The sequence below is a fragment of the Podarcis raffonei genome, chromosome 13 (assembly GCF_027172205.1).
Source record: "Podarcis raffonei isolate rPodRaf1 chromosome 13, rPodRaf1.pri, whole genome shotgun sequence".
Lineage (NCBI taxonomy): Eukaryota > Metazoa > Chordata > Lepidosauria > Squamata > Lacertidae > Podarcis > Podarcis raffonei.
In genome coordinates this window covers 26276829-26293651 of record NC_070614.1, presented here as the reverse complement: position 1 = coordinate 26293651, position 16823 = coordinate 26276829, and the positions used below count along the sequence as shown (strand labels likewise).

The 16823-nt window shown below is 46.7% G+C and overlaps 1 protein-coding gene across 2 annotated transcripts; it reads right to left on the bottom strand.

Moving 5' to 3' along the window:
- Window positions 1-5864: 5864 nt before the first annotated feature.
- GJD3 (gap junction protein delta 3) lies at window positions 5865-12579 on the bottom strand. 2 transcript variants are annotated; one of them, XM_053362096.1, is made up of 2 exons: window positions 12452-12579; window positions 5865-7517 (listed from the first exon to the last, which is right to left on the bottom strand). In XM_053362096.1, exon 2 carries the CDS (start codon window positions 7510-7512, stop codon window positions 6595-6597), a length of 918 nt encoding a protein of 305 aa, XP_053218071.1. In that variant the 5' UTR covers window positions 7513-7517; window positions 12452-12579; the 3' UTR covers window positions 5865-6594. The 2 variants fall into 2 exon arrangements, with proteins under 2 accessions (XP_053218071.1, XP_053218072.1); XM_053362097.1 differs by having other exon boundaries at window positions 5865-7514.
- Between the last annotated feature and the right edge of the window lie 4244 nt (window positions 12580-16823).

Genomic DNA, 16823 nt, shown 5'->3' with positions numbered 1-16823 from the left:
CAATTCCCATCATCCCTGACCACTGGTCCTGCTAGCTAGGGATCATGGGAGTTGTAGGCCAAAAACAACTGGAGGGCCGAGGTTGAGGAAGCCTGCGCTAGACTTTATCAAACAGAACCTTGGCTGACTATTAATTTACTAGGCTTAACAACAGAGAAACAAAACTCTGCTGCCTTTCCAACCAAATTGCTCAAGGTGGTTCACCCTAATACTATTATCATATATATATTGTGGCTGGTAACAGGGACGCAGATGGTGCTGTGGTCTAAACCAGTGAGCCTCTTGGGTTTGCCGATTGGAAGGTTGGCGGTTCAAATCCCCACGATGGGGTGAGCTCCCGTTGCTCTGTCCCAGCTTCTCCCAACCTAGCAGTTCGAAAGCATACCAGATAAACAGTGAGAAGGTAGTGTTTCTTTGCACTCTGGCACTTGTCATGGTGTCCCGTTGCGCCAGAAGCGGTTTAGTCATGCTGGCCACTTGACCCGGAAAGTTGTCTGTGGACAAACACTAGCTCCCTTGGCCTGAAAGCGAGATGAGCGCCACACTCCATAATCTTTTACTGGACTTAACCGTCCAGGGGTCCTTTACCTTTACCATTGTGGCTGGTGGATGTCCCCTAACTCCTGCCCCCTAACTCCTATCACCAGTTCACCAACCTTCTGTCCGCTATAGAAGGAGGGGCTTTCTTGACCTTACCAGTCCAGGTAGTGGGGCAAACCATTCCACACTTCTCCTACTCGGAGAGGTTTTGGACCACAACCCCCCTATCACCCCTGACCATTGGCCACATTGGCCGGGACTGCTGGGAGCTGCAGGCCACAACATCTGGAAGACTTATGAATCCACTTTATTTTCAGTCAGCCTGTACTGGTCTAGCAATGCACAGCAAGCTCTTATATTGTCCACCCTGTCCACCATGACTGACAGCAGCTTTCCAATTTTTGAGGGGTGGGGGGCAGCATTCCCAGCCCTACCTAGAGATCCTGGGGATTGAACCCAGGATCTTCTGCCTGCAAAGCGGATGCTCTATCACTAAACTAAAGCCCTCCCCACAGTTGAAAGTGCAGAGTCTTTTGACATTCTGCTACCACAATTCGTTTTTGGAGATGCTACTTGCGCCACTAAGCTTCCTTCTTGTTATCCTTTCACACACAGTACTCGTTGGAAGTTAGTTGCATGTTGTTGTTTTTTGAAGCAGACATGTGAAGTGCATTTAAGATACACTGCCATTTGTGTGCATGCAAGTATTACCAAGTACTGTAGTAGGAAAGGCTTTCTTTGAGGCAGAAACTTTCAGTTCTGGCCACCAGGTGTCAGCAGAGGGCCAGCTGCAAACCATGCATTTGCAATAAGTAATAAAAGAGGGGCAATCACCACATTTCCTATGAGGGAAGGGGAAAGTGTCAGTTGGGTTGAGATCCCCTATAGAGGATTGCTGAGGAACAAGGTGCTCAGAGGCAATGAGGCTGAAAGAAGGATGAGGTGTAGGCAATAGACTGAGAAACAGATACCTGAAGGTAGTGCAGGTAAAAAACAAGACAAAACAACGAGGCAGGGAACTAGGATGGCATGGGCTGATGATCAAAGGGTGATGGCAGCATCAATTAAGAAACTTCAACATACACTTACAGCTCTTCTTACAGTCTTATGTTCAGAGCAATCAGGGATATGTGTTTAAGTAAATGGGATTGAGAGGTAAAAAGACAGGTCCTAGGACAGACCATTGAGGGAGCATGTAGGCTGAAAAGGAAAGAAGATTGGTCTGGCAGAAATCCATAAAGAAACTTATCACATCTCGGGTTGCAGGCTGGCTGGGTGCCAAATCACCTCTAATTTCATCTGCAAATCACATTTTCTCTTGGGGGGTGTCCATGCTATACCATTAAAGCACATTCTAAATGCATCCCCCTCCAGCCTTAAGGAATTATGGGCCCTGTTAGGGGTTTTCTGAGAATGGTAACTGTGGGGGGCAAACTACAATGCCCAGAATTGTGTGAGGGAAAGAATGTACTTCAAATGTGCCTTGGAGGTATAGTCAGTGGATTAGTGGCCTGGGGTTGTGGGGAGGTCGAAGATGCCTTGCTCCTTCCACAGAAAGGTCCTTATCTTCCACATCCTAGAACTGCCCAATCAGTGCAAAAGGGAAGCTTTTTAGCCACTGCGGCCTCTAAAGCGAGGCATTTAGCAAAACTGAAAACACACGGTGCTTTTGTTTTAAAAAAAACACACCAAAAAAACGGGGGCAAGTTCTGTTAAGTACAATGGAACTTCATGGTAAACACCAATTGAGATTGCGACTAAACATCAGGAGAAACTGTCTGATTGTAAGAGTTGTTTGACAATGGAAAGATCTCTTTCAGGAGGTGGTGGACTCTCCTTCCTTGGAGGTTTTTAAGCAGAGACCAAATGGTCATCTATCATGGAAGCTTTAGTTGAGATTCTTGCATTGCAGGGGGTTGGACTAGATGACCCTCGGGTCCCTCCCAACTCTACAATTCTACGATTCTATGAAGCAGGAAAGATGCAGTCCAGATCATTTGCCCGTCTATGTGCGTGGAAAATAGATCTAGCTGAAAGGCACACATGGATACAGATAGCTGCAATACATCCCTGATTATTATTACTGTATTATAAGATTATCATATTATCTTATAGGATTGTATAATTTGAGAAGGGCCGTGGCGGTGAGGGGCCGTGGCTGTGACTTTCACGAAGGTACCCTGAGCCTCTGAATTTGCCAACAGACCCCTGTGTCTACACAAAGCCTCAAGGGCAAGAAAGAAGGGGTTAATCGGGAGAGGTGGAAGGAGAATGGGAAGAGGCTCCACATCCCTCCCTGTTTTTGTTTTTCTTTCTCTCCTCTTTTTTCCAGCCCCCTCTGTGGCCAGGGTCCCATCCCATCCGCAGCAGGAAGCAGGTGATAACAAGCATTCTTGGCCCCAGGCCACCAGCCTCTCCCCCACCACACTAGGGTGGACGCCACTGCAAGCCCCTGGGCACATCCCATCTGAGCAGAGCCCAAAGCGTAAGGAGAGAGAGAAAGAAGAGGAGTTATTTCTTACTAGAGAAACAAAGCTGCTCCCTTTGCCGCTTGAGATTCAGAGCCACCCAACCTCTTGGTCTGCATGCTCTCCAACTCATCCTTTCGCCTCTCAAAACAGTGAAACAAGCTACAAGATCCAAAGTTTATATCCAAGAGACTATGTCAACTTTGCAACCATTTGCAACGCATCCCGTTAATGGGTAGAAACAATCCACTTAACAGTGATAGGTGCCATATGAAGTTATCCTGCAACTGAAAAGGGTGGCGCTGTGGTCTAAACCACTGAGCCTCTTGCGCTTGCTGATCGGAAGGTTGGCGGTTCGAATCCCCGTGACGGGGTGAGCTCCCATTGCTCTGTCCCTGCTCCTGCCAACCTAGCAGTTTGAAAGCACACCAGTGCAAGTAGATAAATAGGTAGCACTGCAGCGGGAAGGTAAACGGCGTTTCCGTGTGCTCTGGTTTCCATCACGGTGTTCCATTGCGCCAGAAGCGGTTTAGTCATGTTGGCCACATGACCCTGAAAGCTGTCTGTGGACAAACACCGGCTCCCTTGGCCTGAAAGTGAGATGAGCGCTGTACCCCACAGTCACCTTTGACTGGACTTAACCGTCTAGGGGTCCTTTACTTTTATCTAGCTATCCTGCAACAGACAGCTCTTTCTCCTCCTCAGTCAGCTAGGGCTTAATATTTGCAAGGGTTCAGACATCCCAAGAGCAGGCTGTAAGACATTGCAGCCTCTGAGCAAGTGCAACATGGCTCCCCATAGGACTTTCTCCTCAGGTGCCGTCGCTGCCTCCTTTTCGACACCTGATGAAAACATTTCTGTTTCAGTTGGGCCCATCTGGACACGCCATTTGATTACATCTGGTGTTACATTTGCTTTGAGCATTTTAACGTTTTCAGCTATGTTTTATTCCCAGTTTTAAAATGTTTTAAATCCTTTTTTTTTATTTTTAACTGCAGTTTTGGTCAAATAAGTGTTTGCCGCCCTGGGCTTGTTGGGGAGGGAGGGATATCTGTTTTATTAATGCATTTCCAGGAAGCATCCTGATAAGGTTAAGCCCCTCTACATGATCCTCATCTAGGAACTAGTGAATCTTTATCATTCTGGTTTCTCTCCGTTCTTTATTTTCCCAGTTTTGTGTCCACTTCTCTACCTTTCCACATAGGTTTGCATGTTTTAAAGTCTTCATGAAGACTCAAACTTCTCCTAATGTGCACAATATACACATTATTGCAAAGTAATCCCCACTAATACAGTGTTGTTGTGTGTGATATTTTCACAGTTACAGTATATGCATTTTTAAGCACACTTTACCCTAGTATATGCAGTTTTGCACACCTTACTTGGCTAGAGAACAACTGCATGGCAAAATCCACATAAATGTTTTCATTCACAAGATTCAGGTCTAAATACAAACTGAATTGAAAATTTCCCCTCTTTCTTCACTCATCCACATCATTTTGTGGTTTGTTTGTTTGTTTGTTTGTTTTTAAAGAGGCAGTGGTTTCCTCACCCAAAGGACAGCAGCAAACTAAGCTCTAAGACAAGCTTGATGCCTTCATACACCTGAGAGTTTAACGGCTTCAGAGAGGGTTCCTGGGGTGCTCAGAGATCCCAAGTTCCTGGAGACTGCACAGGCTGAGACTTGGGTCTCAGACAGAGGAAACTATATTGAATCTCCAGTGGTAGAGTTACTGTCATAACAGGGGAATTCTCTATTTCAAAAACAATTGGACAGGGAAATATGGTCCCAAGAGAGGAGGAGGAGGAGGAACATTTGCCATGGGAAATGTTAAAAATAGTCTGGATAAAAATCTTTCCGGGCAGGGAGAGGGTTTTGATGCAACACACCCAAGGGTTTTGGCTCCAGGGACATCTCCCTGTCTGATGGGAGCCATACTTACTTCTGGTAATGTTAACACTTTATGCGGAAGCCTGCTAGCAGGATATAAATATCCATTTGACACTATACTTTGCAGGGCAGCAGGGCAGAACCTTTTCAGCCAAGGGTCGTGTTCTCTTCTGGGCAGCTTTCTTGGTGACACATGTCAATGGTGGGCGGGGCCAGAGGCAAGGGTGGGTGGAGCAATGAATGTAAATTTAACCTTTGTACAGTAGTATAGCTTCTGTACACCATGCCTCTCTATCCTCTGCCCAGGCAAGCAAGAGGCATTAACAGAGATCAAGGGCACATTCCAACCAGGCAAAAAACCACACCCAAGGAGGGTGTGAATCAGGGCCAATGAGGGATGTGCCTGGGGAGGAGGTGTGGCCTGGGAAGAAACTCAAGGGCCAGGTGGAGAGACTTGGAGGGCCTGAGGTTCCCCACCCCCAATTTTAGAGCACACTTTTCTATCTTTCTGATGTCTGGTTCTGTTGGGGTTCCTCATTCTGCCTGGCCAAATGGGATGGAAAGTTCTTTAATGCTAAAGACACTGGCAAGCTCCTAGAAGACGGAAGCACAACTTATGGAGGTATGGTTCTTAAGTCACATGACTGTCCCACCTTTCGCTCTGGCACAGCAAAGGACCCACCAGCTGACGACTGCCTCTTTCCTGGAAGGCATAACATCCCTACCCTGTGTGAGCAACCGTAAAAATGCCAGCTATCCCACCTCTTGCTTCAACAGAATGCCCTGGGGACATTCTCCTGAATGGATCAATTCTTCCTACAAAGAGATTTACAGACCCTCCTGGCCTCAAGTGCTGCATCCCAGCCAAATCAATGTACCTGGCGTTCATCTAATTGTTTTCAACTAACTAAAACCGAGTTCTTTTCTCTCTTTCAGAACACACAGTGGCTCGATGGTACACCATCTTAACAAGAAAAAGGAATCCCCTTTTATTGCAATTTCCCCACTGCCAACAATCGCAGCATCCCCAATTGCATCTGACATCACACTTCTGTATAGCCAGGTTTGCTGCCAAATCTTTAGCCCATTCAAGCAGGAGTTGCTCATCTGGACAAGAGTTTTGTGCATTGTTGGAAAAGTCATTGTCTCCCCACTTCCACTCCTTCCGATGCGTGTAGCTTCCTGACTCATTTCTTAGGGGTTTCAAGCCTATGCATCCTTTGGAGCACACTACAGTCACACCTTGGGTAACAGACGCTTCAGGTTGCGTTTTTTTGGGTTATGGATGTGCTGAAACCCAGAAGTACCGGAATGGGTTACTTCCGGGTTTCGGCGGCCGCGCATGCGCAGAAGCACCAAATCGCAACCCACGCGTGTGCAGACGTGGTGCTGTGGGTTGCGAATGTGCCTCCTGCACGGATCACATTCGCAACCCGAGCGTCCACTGTATAAATGAAAGATGCCAGCCCAGCCCACCCCAATTCCCCAAAACATACATGAAAGCAAAGCACGAATCCCCAAGGATTGCAGCAGGTCTCCTTTACAATCTAGAACAGATGATCCGATATCAGGTCTGTGCTATTAATTTGGGCCAGGCTGCAAACACAGTTCATGGGTGCGATTATTCCAGCCGGAGGAGTCCAGCTCATCCAGGGAACAACCAGCGAGGCAGAGGAGAGAGGGAGCTCCCTGGCCTCACACGGTCAAGTCAGCTCTGGCAGAAGAAGAGCGAGAGGACCGGCTGCTCTTCGTGGAACTCTTATGGTGGAAGTGAGCCTTGGGCTCATAGTGACTGGGAATCCCGCCATGAGAAGGCACCCCATTGGCGCCTCCCTCTGCCGGGGCCAGGAAGTGCTGCGATTTCTTCTCTTGCTTCTGATTGGACCAGTTGTCCTGCTGTTCGTAAGAGGCAGTGGTGGGCGGGGCAATCGTGCGGCGCCTCCTGCAGCGGTTCTTGAACAAGAGGTGGGCCAGCTCCACCAGGCTGAGCAAGGCTGAAACCAGCCCCACCATGAAGTAGAACTGGATGAAGATGGTCTTCTCGGTTGGCCGAGAGACAAAGCAGTCAATGAGGTGAGGGCACAGGTGATGCTTGCAGATGTACTGATACCCCACCTGGAAGCCGTACAACATCCACTGTCCAACCAGGAAGCCCATCTCGGCCAAGATCCTCACCACCACGTTGACAATGTAGAAGGTCTTGATGTTTTGGCTGCGCTGGCTGGGCTGAGGCCCGAATTTTGCAGGGGCCTTTTCCCCCGCCCGGCTGGCTTCCTCCTCTCCCCCTTCCATCTCCTTCTGGTTGATCTTCGTGGTCTGGTGCATGGAGTAGATGACAAAGAGGACCGCCGGGGCGGAGAGCACCACAATGTGGAAGACCCAGAAGCGGTAGTGGGAGATGGGGAAGGCCAAGTCGTAGCAGATCTGCTTGCAGCCAACCTGCCGCGTGTTGCACTCAAACTCCTCCTGCTCGTCGTCGAAGACGTCGCTGCCCACCGTGGCCAGGATCAGGATGCGGAAGATGAGCATCACCACCAGCCAGAAGCGGCCCACCATGGGAGAGTGCTCCTGCACCGCGTCCAGAAGGGAGCTCAGGAACCCCCACTCACCCATGGCTGCTGCAGCAGGGAGGGGAGGAAGGGAAATAAATCGAGAGGTCAGCTTCACTGGAGATCCTTCCCAGGACTGGCGATCTTGCTAAGGGTTGACACATGCAGCTACTCCATGAGTCTGGGGAGGTGACGAAAGCGTTCACTTTTAAAGGCCAGCCACTAAGTGGGGGAAGATTGGGAAGCCTGGGTGACAATGGGCAGCTGCTGGAACAAGGTAGGGAAAGAACAAGGTTGGGGAAGAACCTGGAAGGCTGGTCCATAGCTCAGTGGTAGAACATCTGCTTTGCATGCAAAAGGTTGCAGGTTCATCCCCCAAGATCTCTGTATAATATAAGGCTGTCCCCTCTGTCTGAAACCTGTTTGCAGTCAACGAAACAGTACTAAGCTAGACAGGCTAATGATTGGAAGCTTTGATCATCTAGTAAAACCCTCTGCAATGCAGAAATAACAACTAAAGAATCCCTGAGAGATAGCCATTCAACCTCTCTTTAAAAAAACTCCAAATCATCGGTCCATCTGGCTCAGGACTGCAAACAGGTCTGTAGGGTTTCAGATAGGGGATCAAACCTGCAACCTTGGTGTTATCAGTACCACACTGCAACTGACTGAGCTATCCAGAGCACCTGCTTGGCATGCAGAAAGCCCCGTGCACAATCCCGAACATATCCAGACTGGACCACTGTCTGAAATCCTGGAGAGCTGCTGCCAGTCTGTGCAGACCAAAGCTGTGGTCCTCTGGGTGTTGGCGGACTACAACTTCCATCACCCCTGACTGCTGGCCATGATCTCTGGGACCGATGGGAGTTCGAGTCCAACAATTACCATGGTGGATGGAGCAGTGGTTTGACTCAGCACAAGGCTGTCCCCATGGTGACTTTTCTTCCTATGGCGCAAGTGCAGAGCATCTATACTGGAGAGGTGCCCCTGCCCCCAGGTATTAAAGCAAGGCTATTTTAATTCTGTGAAAGGGGTATGACCTTGGCAACACCGAGAGAGCTTGGGGGGTTGCTGGTGGATGTTTTATGTCTGTTGCCAAGTTATCTGGAGAGGGGAGAAGATAAAACCAGACAGCTCAAACTGGTCCAGGCCAGCTGGAGTGTGCAGACTTCTAGGGCGACAGATTGGTATACCAGGCAGGGAAGGTCCTTTCCGCTGGGGATTGGGCAGAAAGACACAGCCCTTAAAGAAAATGAATACACTATCCTGCAATATTTGTCAAATGCCTAATAACTTAAGGACCCTTAACTTCAGAGCTAAACTCTTGCACCTGGGATGACTTGCTTTTAGAACCATGTAAAAATTGCACTGCTCTTGGAAGATTGTGTTTCTATGTGAGTATGTCACCTGTTTCGAATGAGCCATACAGGGAACAGTAACTCATTCAGAGATAAAACAGGCAGCCTCCTCTGAAAGCGGGTGACTCTGCTATGTCTCTGCATAGCACATGATCTGTTGTAGGGAAGCAGGGAAATTATCCACTAACAAACAAACACCAGAGATGCAACAGTGATCTTGGCACACCGTTTGGGAACTGCTGATACAGGACTATGTACAGTACAGCATCTATTTTATTAATTAATCTGTTTTGGAAAGAGGGGAAATGCCATAGTTGCATGGATGGGAGAAGTGTGTATGTGAGCGAGCGAGTGTGTGTGTGTGTGTGTGTGTGTGTGTGTGCGTGTGTGTGCGCGTGTGTGTGTGTATAGGGGAAGAGAAAGTTGCCACTTTCTGGTTGCACTGCTGGTTTTTTAATAGCTATATGACATGCAGAAACTCAACAGATCTATGCTCTTCCCCAGCACTGAGATGCAACGATCAAGAAAGCTCCATGTGTTGAATTGCCAGCTGTTGTCTTGTTTTTAAAGGGAGAGGGAAGGTGAACATTCTCTTGCAAAATTCTTTCCCCTTCCTTGATAGAAATAAGAAATGCATTCTAGATTCCTACCACCTTCCTTCTCTTGATTCCCCCCCAACACCCCATAATACTTTACAGAACCAAGGCTGCAACTTTACTAATTTAAAATCAGTACCAGTCAATTAAAAATCCTTGTTGCAGATTAAAACCCACCACTGACACTAATACTTAGTGGCGCAGGCTGCACAAACTGTTCCCCTTCCCAGTGCCAATTTTACATCATTCTCCCCCACTACTACAACAACAAACAACCCAATACTTTATAAAGATGGCTCCAATACCTATATTCAAATCCCTATTTAGCCACGAAACTTACTGAGGGACCTTGGACCAAGTCACTATGTCTGAGTCTAGCCTATAGAACTCTAGAGTTGCAAGGGATCATTGGGGGGGGGGTGTCATCTCATCCAACCCCTCCAATGCAAGAATTTTTTGCCCAAGCTGGGTCTTGAACCCACAACCCTGAGATTAAGATGCTCTAGCGCAGGGGTAGGCAACCTAAGGCCCAGGGGCTGGATGCGGTCCAATCGCCTTCTCAATCCGGCCCGTGGATGGTCTGGGAATCAGCTGTTTTTACATGAGTAGAATGTGCCCTTTTATTTAAAATGCATCTCTGGGTTATTTGTGGGTCATAGGAATTCATGCATATTTTTTTGTATTATTTTCAAAATATAGTCTGGCCCACCACATGGTCTGAGGGATGATGGACCAGCCCACGGCTGAAAAAGGTTGCTGACCCCTGCTCTAGCGACTGAGCTATCATTGGGATCCTTGTTGCAAAGATAAACTAGGTCATAAACCGGGAAGGGGAAGAACCATGGAGGTGGGATAGTAAAATCAGGCAGGCAGGCAGGTACCAACTAGAGTTTCCCTTCTTGCAATCAAAATCACTGACCGCAAAAAGAGGATGGCAGTCAGCCAAAATCAGTGCACATATATATATATATTTAAACCCTGATCTTAAGCATCTCACCCTACTAAAACTTTAAAGGCCTGTTGCTCTTTGTTACTCTAATACAGGCATAGGCAAACTCGACCCTCCAGATGTTTTGAGACTACAATTCCCATCATCCCTGACCACTGGTCCTGTTAGCTAGGGATGATAGGAGTTGTAGTCCCAAAACATCTGGAGGGCTGAGTTTGCCTATGCCAGCTCTAATAGGAGATGTTCCACATCCAAGATTCTTAAACGGATGAAGGTATGCTGTATTAAAGGCACACACCATTCCTTCTTTTGTTCATTAAATTGCATATTATTGCATACTATGAAGGATGCCCTTCTGTAGGGCTAAAAAAGGGCAGTTTATTCTGACTTTAACTACCGATTCATTAAGGCTGCAATCACACCTGTACATGGAAGTACGTTTCATCAAATCCACACTATTATTTTCATTAAGGAGACAAGTGTCAGTTTGCCCTGTAAGGCAAATGATTAGTCAGCTAGCAGTTGACTGCTTATGCAGAAAGAAGTCCCCCTTAGTTCTGCAGGACTCACTGTCAGCTGACTGTGTATAGGATGGCAGCTTTAAAATCTTACGTTGGCTGGCAGGCCTAGTGGATATATCATGATACAGCTAAGCTACATTTAGATCCAAGCATTCATTACACATTCATGTAAAGTCACAAGCTGTCTTATCTTCTTAAGCAAAAACACTCTTATTAGAAATTCTGGAATAATTAAATATTTACTGTTTTTTATATTAAAATAAAAAAACAGAAAGGCAAAGAATGGAGGCCTCCTATGGACTATTTGAAAAAAATACTTTAGTCAAATGAAATCGCGGGCAGGGTTCAAGATAAAAGCAGCGTTAGAAAAAATTATAAAATAACAGAAACTTTTTTTGTGATAGGTAGAGATATAATGCAGTAGAAAAGATCTGAGTAAAAATGCCGTGGAGTTGGGAAGTCAACTTATGAAACAATGTAATAATTCCATGAGATTGTGAAAATGTTGGAAAATGTAATAAAAAATTATACAGCAAAAAACAACAGAAAAGCTACGGCGTTTTGTTTTTGTTTATTAGGGGTTTCCATCAGAAACCTCATTTAATGAAGTGCGTAAACTTATATGAAGGCGGTGATCATTATACACATTGATTCTTACTCATTTGCACAGCACATATTTTCCTATTTAGCTAGCCCCCTTCCCCATGCAGCGCTCAGTCTCCTAGAGGCTAACATCCCCACAGGGTTCCAGTCTCTCCAGCCCCAGATGTTCCCTTCCTCTGGATAGTTCCCCGGTCCCTTATTTGTCTACCCCGCCAATGCCAGAGGCTGCAGAGCAGGGCAAGGGAAGCTCCCCTGAGGCCACGGAATAAACAATTGCCTGAAATCCATTGTGTGGGCAGCAGAATGAGATTGGAAGCTAGCAAACTGCCTTACAGCCAAGTCCACCTGATTCAGTTCTGCCCACACTGACCAGCAGCTGCTCTCCAAGGTTCCAGGCAGGACTCTCTCGCAGCCCTTCCTGGAAATGCAGGGACTGGACTTCTTGAGACCTTCTACCTGCAAGGCAGGTGTTCCGTCCCTGAGCTATGGCCCTTCCCCCCAGGTCTCCTTTGCTTTCCCTATCTGTGCCTCCGATAATCTCTGTCAGGGAGAAAGATGCAGAAGGGGCCACAGGCCTAGTAACAGGGCGGCCCTCAACACCTGTGCGCCCAGGTGAGCGCATGGAGGGTCACAGTCCAGGTGGAGAGATGCTCCTTGCCCCTAGGCAGTGCAGACTCTCCATCGCAGCTCCCCTCTCTTCTTCCAAGCATAGGCATAATTTAACATGCATTTTCTCCTCCTCCTTTGTGTCTTATCTTACTCTGTGCACCTGTAACTATGTACTTTTTATTTTTCAATAAAGACTATTAAAAGAAAAAATAAATAAACACCATGCAAATCCACCGCTGACTTTTAGGTAGGTGCATTTTCAACAGGTTGTCCCTCCTGCCGGCTGTCTACCTCATATTTTGGGTCCCCACTCCTCCTGCCGGGCCCAGAGACATCACCTCCTCCTGCCATCTATAATGGTGCCTACCTCTCCTCCTGCTCTTCTAAGGCAGCTTAGCTGGCATCCCCTCGCTCTGCTCTCCTCCCTGGACTGGGCTGGCTTCAGCTCTGCCTAGGAGAGGGGCATAGGGACAGAGGGAGGGAGAGGCAGGGCTTCCCCCTGTAGCTCAGCCGGGAAGCTTTTAAAGCGACAGGCCTGTCCTGCCTACTTCTGTGCCAGGACCCCCCTCCCAGGGCTCGGGGGGGGGGGAGAGAGGCATGTCCAACCCAACTGGCTCTCTGAGGAGAAGCTGGGGCAAAGGCAGTGGTTCAGGTGTAAGGGACAAGGGGGAGGCCTGCAGTCATGTGACACACCCACAAAAGGTTTCAAATTTATCAATATAATAATCCCAGTTTACAGTTCAACTGAACAGCTAAAATCCTCCCTGTCAGAGCTATGGGGAACCAGGCAGAGGACCTTCTTGGCATTGGCACCCGCCATGTGGAACGCCCTCCTGTCAGAAGTCAAAGAAATAAACGACGACCTGAGTTTTAGAATACATCTGAAGGCAGCCCTGTATAGGGAAGCCTTTAATGTTTGATGCTTTGCTGTAGTTTTATAAATTGTTGGAAGGCGCCCAGAGTAGCTGAGGCAACCCAGTTTGTGTTTCTATACAGTATTGTGATTTTATGCTGCGAACCATCATGAGACCTGCGGGTATAGGACAGTATATAAAATTAACAACAACACACGGAGCACGTTCTCAACTTCCAGTTCTGTACGTTGCTTTCAGAGCTCAGACAGACTCATCCACTAGGCTTTTTTTTTTGGTAGTAACAGCCTTTAAATAGCACAGCACACGAGAGTATAAAGTGTTGGCTGAGTCTGTGCAGAGTCCCCCATCTCCATCCCCACCCCAGTGGAAAATCTGACAGCTCTTTCGACACTTGACTGCTTTCCAATAAACACTTTGGTCTAACTGATACGGGGCCCTGGAATGTCATTTTGATGTTTGGTGCTGGGCGGAGGCCAAGGGGGCCACACCAACTGGCCTTGTCAGAAAGCTTCAACACTCTAAAGCCATACACTTTAAAATGGTGAAATATCCATGTAAGCCGAAGAGAAATCAAAGTATATCTACAGTAAAAGTGCAGGCCCTGCCTCTTTCCCCAAAGGCACCCACACAAGAGAAGAGCAAGAGCTTTTCCTTCCCCTATTCCCAATGGAGACATATTCCAGGCCCATTATTCCTGGACTATGTGCTGTGAACAATGTATATTAATATTTGCATGTGAAGGGAGGCTCCTTGCTGTGTCTCTGCATACTTCCTTGCTCTGCCCTTGTTCCCTCCAACTTGCTTCCACAGAAGGTGGGTAGTAACCCATACAGTGGTACCTCAGGTTACAGACTCTGCTAACCCAGAAATAGTACCTCGGGTTAAGAACTTTACCTCAGGATGAGAACAGAAATCACACGCCAGCAGCGGGAGGCCCCATTAGCTAAAGTGGTACCTCAGGTTAAGAACGATTTCAGGTTAAGAACAGACCTCTAGAACGAATTAAGTTCTTAACCCGAGGTACCACTGTACTTTTCTTCTAGAAAAAAAAAGGTGCCGGTACTGCGTACCCTTGAGTAGGAAAAAAAAAGCACTGGTAGTAACTGTGCCAATTTGTAGTGTTGGGTACAATCAATCAGTCCCAGCGCAGACTGTAGAGCTTTGTACCATCAAGAGTTGCCTGCTGTGTCCCTGCTCTGAGCTAGCTTGCTTCTATTCAGGAGACACGCTTACATGTGCAATTTATACATGGGCAGGAGAGGGGCAGAAAGACTGTTCTGCAAACAGGTAACCCTCTTTCATGAGAGGTATGAAAGACTTGCAGCTCAGTGGCGGAGCATTTGTTTTTGCATCTACAAGATCCCAGCTTCAGTTGCCAGAACCTCCAGAAAGGACTGGGCGAGATGGTTGTGAAGTTCTGGAGTGTCATGGATAGACAGGTGTAGACAAGAGGAACAAATGACTCAGTGTAAGTCAACATCTAACGTTCCCCTCAAAGGATTAATTTTTTGAGAGTGAAAAATGTGAGGCGTGTCTATCAGACATTTGGGAAGCAACTGCTTAAAGTAGATGCGAATGGCAAAGCTATCGCTTGACAGTGGAGCATGGAATTCACCTACAGATAATAGTTCTGGAGCGGCAGGTTTTGTGTATCCCACACCATTTCCTCTGCACTGTGATCTTTCCCACCAATGAAGACCTTATTCAAAGCACTCCCCTTTCTCTTTCTATTCTAGGACCTCTAAGAAGATGCCATACTTAATAATAAAATCACTGCAGATAAGAGTAAGGAAATGTGCACTTCAAATACATTTTCCTGTTTCAGCCAGCCACACAGAGGGAAAATTTGGAGAACTATTGTTTGGTTTAATTTTAACCGCCCATCACAGTAGATAAAATAAAAGCAAGTTTGTTCACATGGCTATTCAACTTGTTTGTTAGTATTACAAAAAGTGTCCAATTATTTCTAAATACATTGCTTTTCCTTGAGACACCCTGTGATTTTTGCATTTGTCACTAATATCTGGCATGCTTATTAAAAGTTAGAGAACTATCATCTCTAGAGTCGAATTGTACAGTAACGTTTCCATTTTATATCTCTTTTTCCAGTATTTGTTGGCTCACGAGCAACTCTACCACAGACAGTAAAAAAAACACCACTTTTTATGGCCTGACATTTCCAGCAGTTTGAACAAAACACTTTTATTTATGTTACACTTATCAGTAGTGGACTAACACAGCACCTGATAAACCATTTTGACACATTTTCTCTTAATTTCCATGCATGAAGAAAGAGTATGGCTGATCTTCCAAAGATGTTTCCATACATACTTGGAGGTATATTAACTTCCACGCCTAGAGTCCACTTTCATTACTGTATATCTTTCATTTTGCCAGTTCACCCTCCTACTCCCAGGATTTTATTGTCAAAATCTGATATTCCTGAACTAGCATGACTCTTAAACCGTGTTGCATGGAACCAGAAAAAGCAACATACAAGTACGGTATTCCTTCCTCGATACATTCCCTTTTCCACCCTCGAGAACTGGAGCCAAGTGCTTTGCCCAACAAAGGCAAAGCGGTTCTTTGTTAAGGATTGAAACACTAGTAAGTGAAAAAAGCCTGGAATTTATTCAGCAGCAGACTTCTCATATACAAGGATAGAGAACCACTCCTTTACACAAGAGTAAACACAATAGAATAGACCAGTGGATCCCAATGGGCAGTGCTTTTTTTCTTGGGGTACACAGTTCTTCCCCCCTCCCCAAAATGTTAAAAAGTGTGGCACTTACTGCAACACCTTCATGGTGAGTACTGACACCTTCTTTCTATAAAAAAGCACTGTCAATTGGTGGCACCATTCACATAATAAAAACTACCAGATACCAAAGGTTTCAAAAGTAGGGGGTCAATGGTTTGGCTTTTGAAATACAGGGGGTTTGCAGTACTTAGCCAACTGGGAAGCACTGGAATAAAGCAGGACACAGGAATAGGACAGACTAACATACCAGGCCCTCCTTTTTACACAAGGATACCAGGCAAACAATCCCTTCTTTAAACAAGGACAGAACATACCTGGCAAGAGCCTCTTCTTCCAGCTGCTGGGACCCCCAGGGACGTAGTAGCACCTCAGTCAACCTCATTCTGGCCAGGCTATGCAGCACCTACATCAGTTTAGGCCTGCATCAAAGCTCCCCCATCTCTTGCTTAAGCCCTATGGCTTTTGTCTGCCCCAGTCATGAGGATTAATTGATGAGCTCCCTTCACCTGGCTTGATTGTTAAACTCCCTTCACCTGGCATTTGGCAGGGGGTGTCTCATGGTCTAAGCCAAAAGTAATTAGCCTACAGCAGTGCTGTCTGCACAAGGAGCACCCCTGCAAGCAATTTGAGTCATTACTACTGGGCTTAGGAGAGTGGGGAAGTCCTGCTTCCAGTGACATGGAGGGTTAATTGTGCAAGGCCACCGACACCTCCTTGGATTAACAATTCATCTTCCTCATTCTCAGGACACCAAGCAAAAGCCAGAGAAGTTTTGTCCTCCTACCTGCAATGTTCTGTTCCTAGTCGGGAGCAAGGCAGCCTCAGTTACTGGGAATCCCAGTAACTGAGGAGGGGTTTCCTCATTGAAGCCTCTTTGTGGCAAGCGGAACATTCAATAGTCTAGATTGGAGTCACCCATAAGGGGCAGTGAGAGCTCAGAGGCTAAGTGGGTGCCAGGAGGAAATATTGAGAGTATTGTGCCCATGTGCAGCATGCTGGCAATTCTTGCTCTATACCACATCATTTTCCCATTAGAAAAACAGGAGTAAAATAACTGGATAAGGATATTATTAATAAGCTCAGCTCAGGCCTTCCCTGCCACT

What these genes read in the sequence shown, in the direction of transcription:
- GJD3 (XM_053362096.1), bottom strand. Translation starts at nt 7,512, where the DNA reads ATGGGTGAGTGGGGGTTCCTGAGCTCCCTTCTGGACGCGGTGCAGGAG.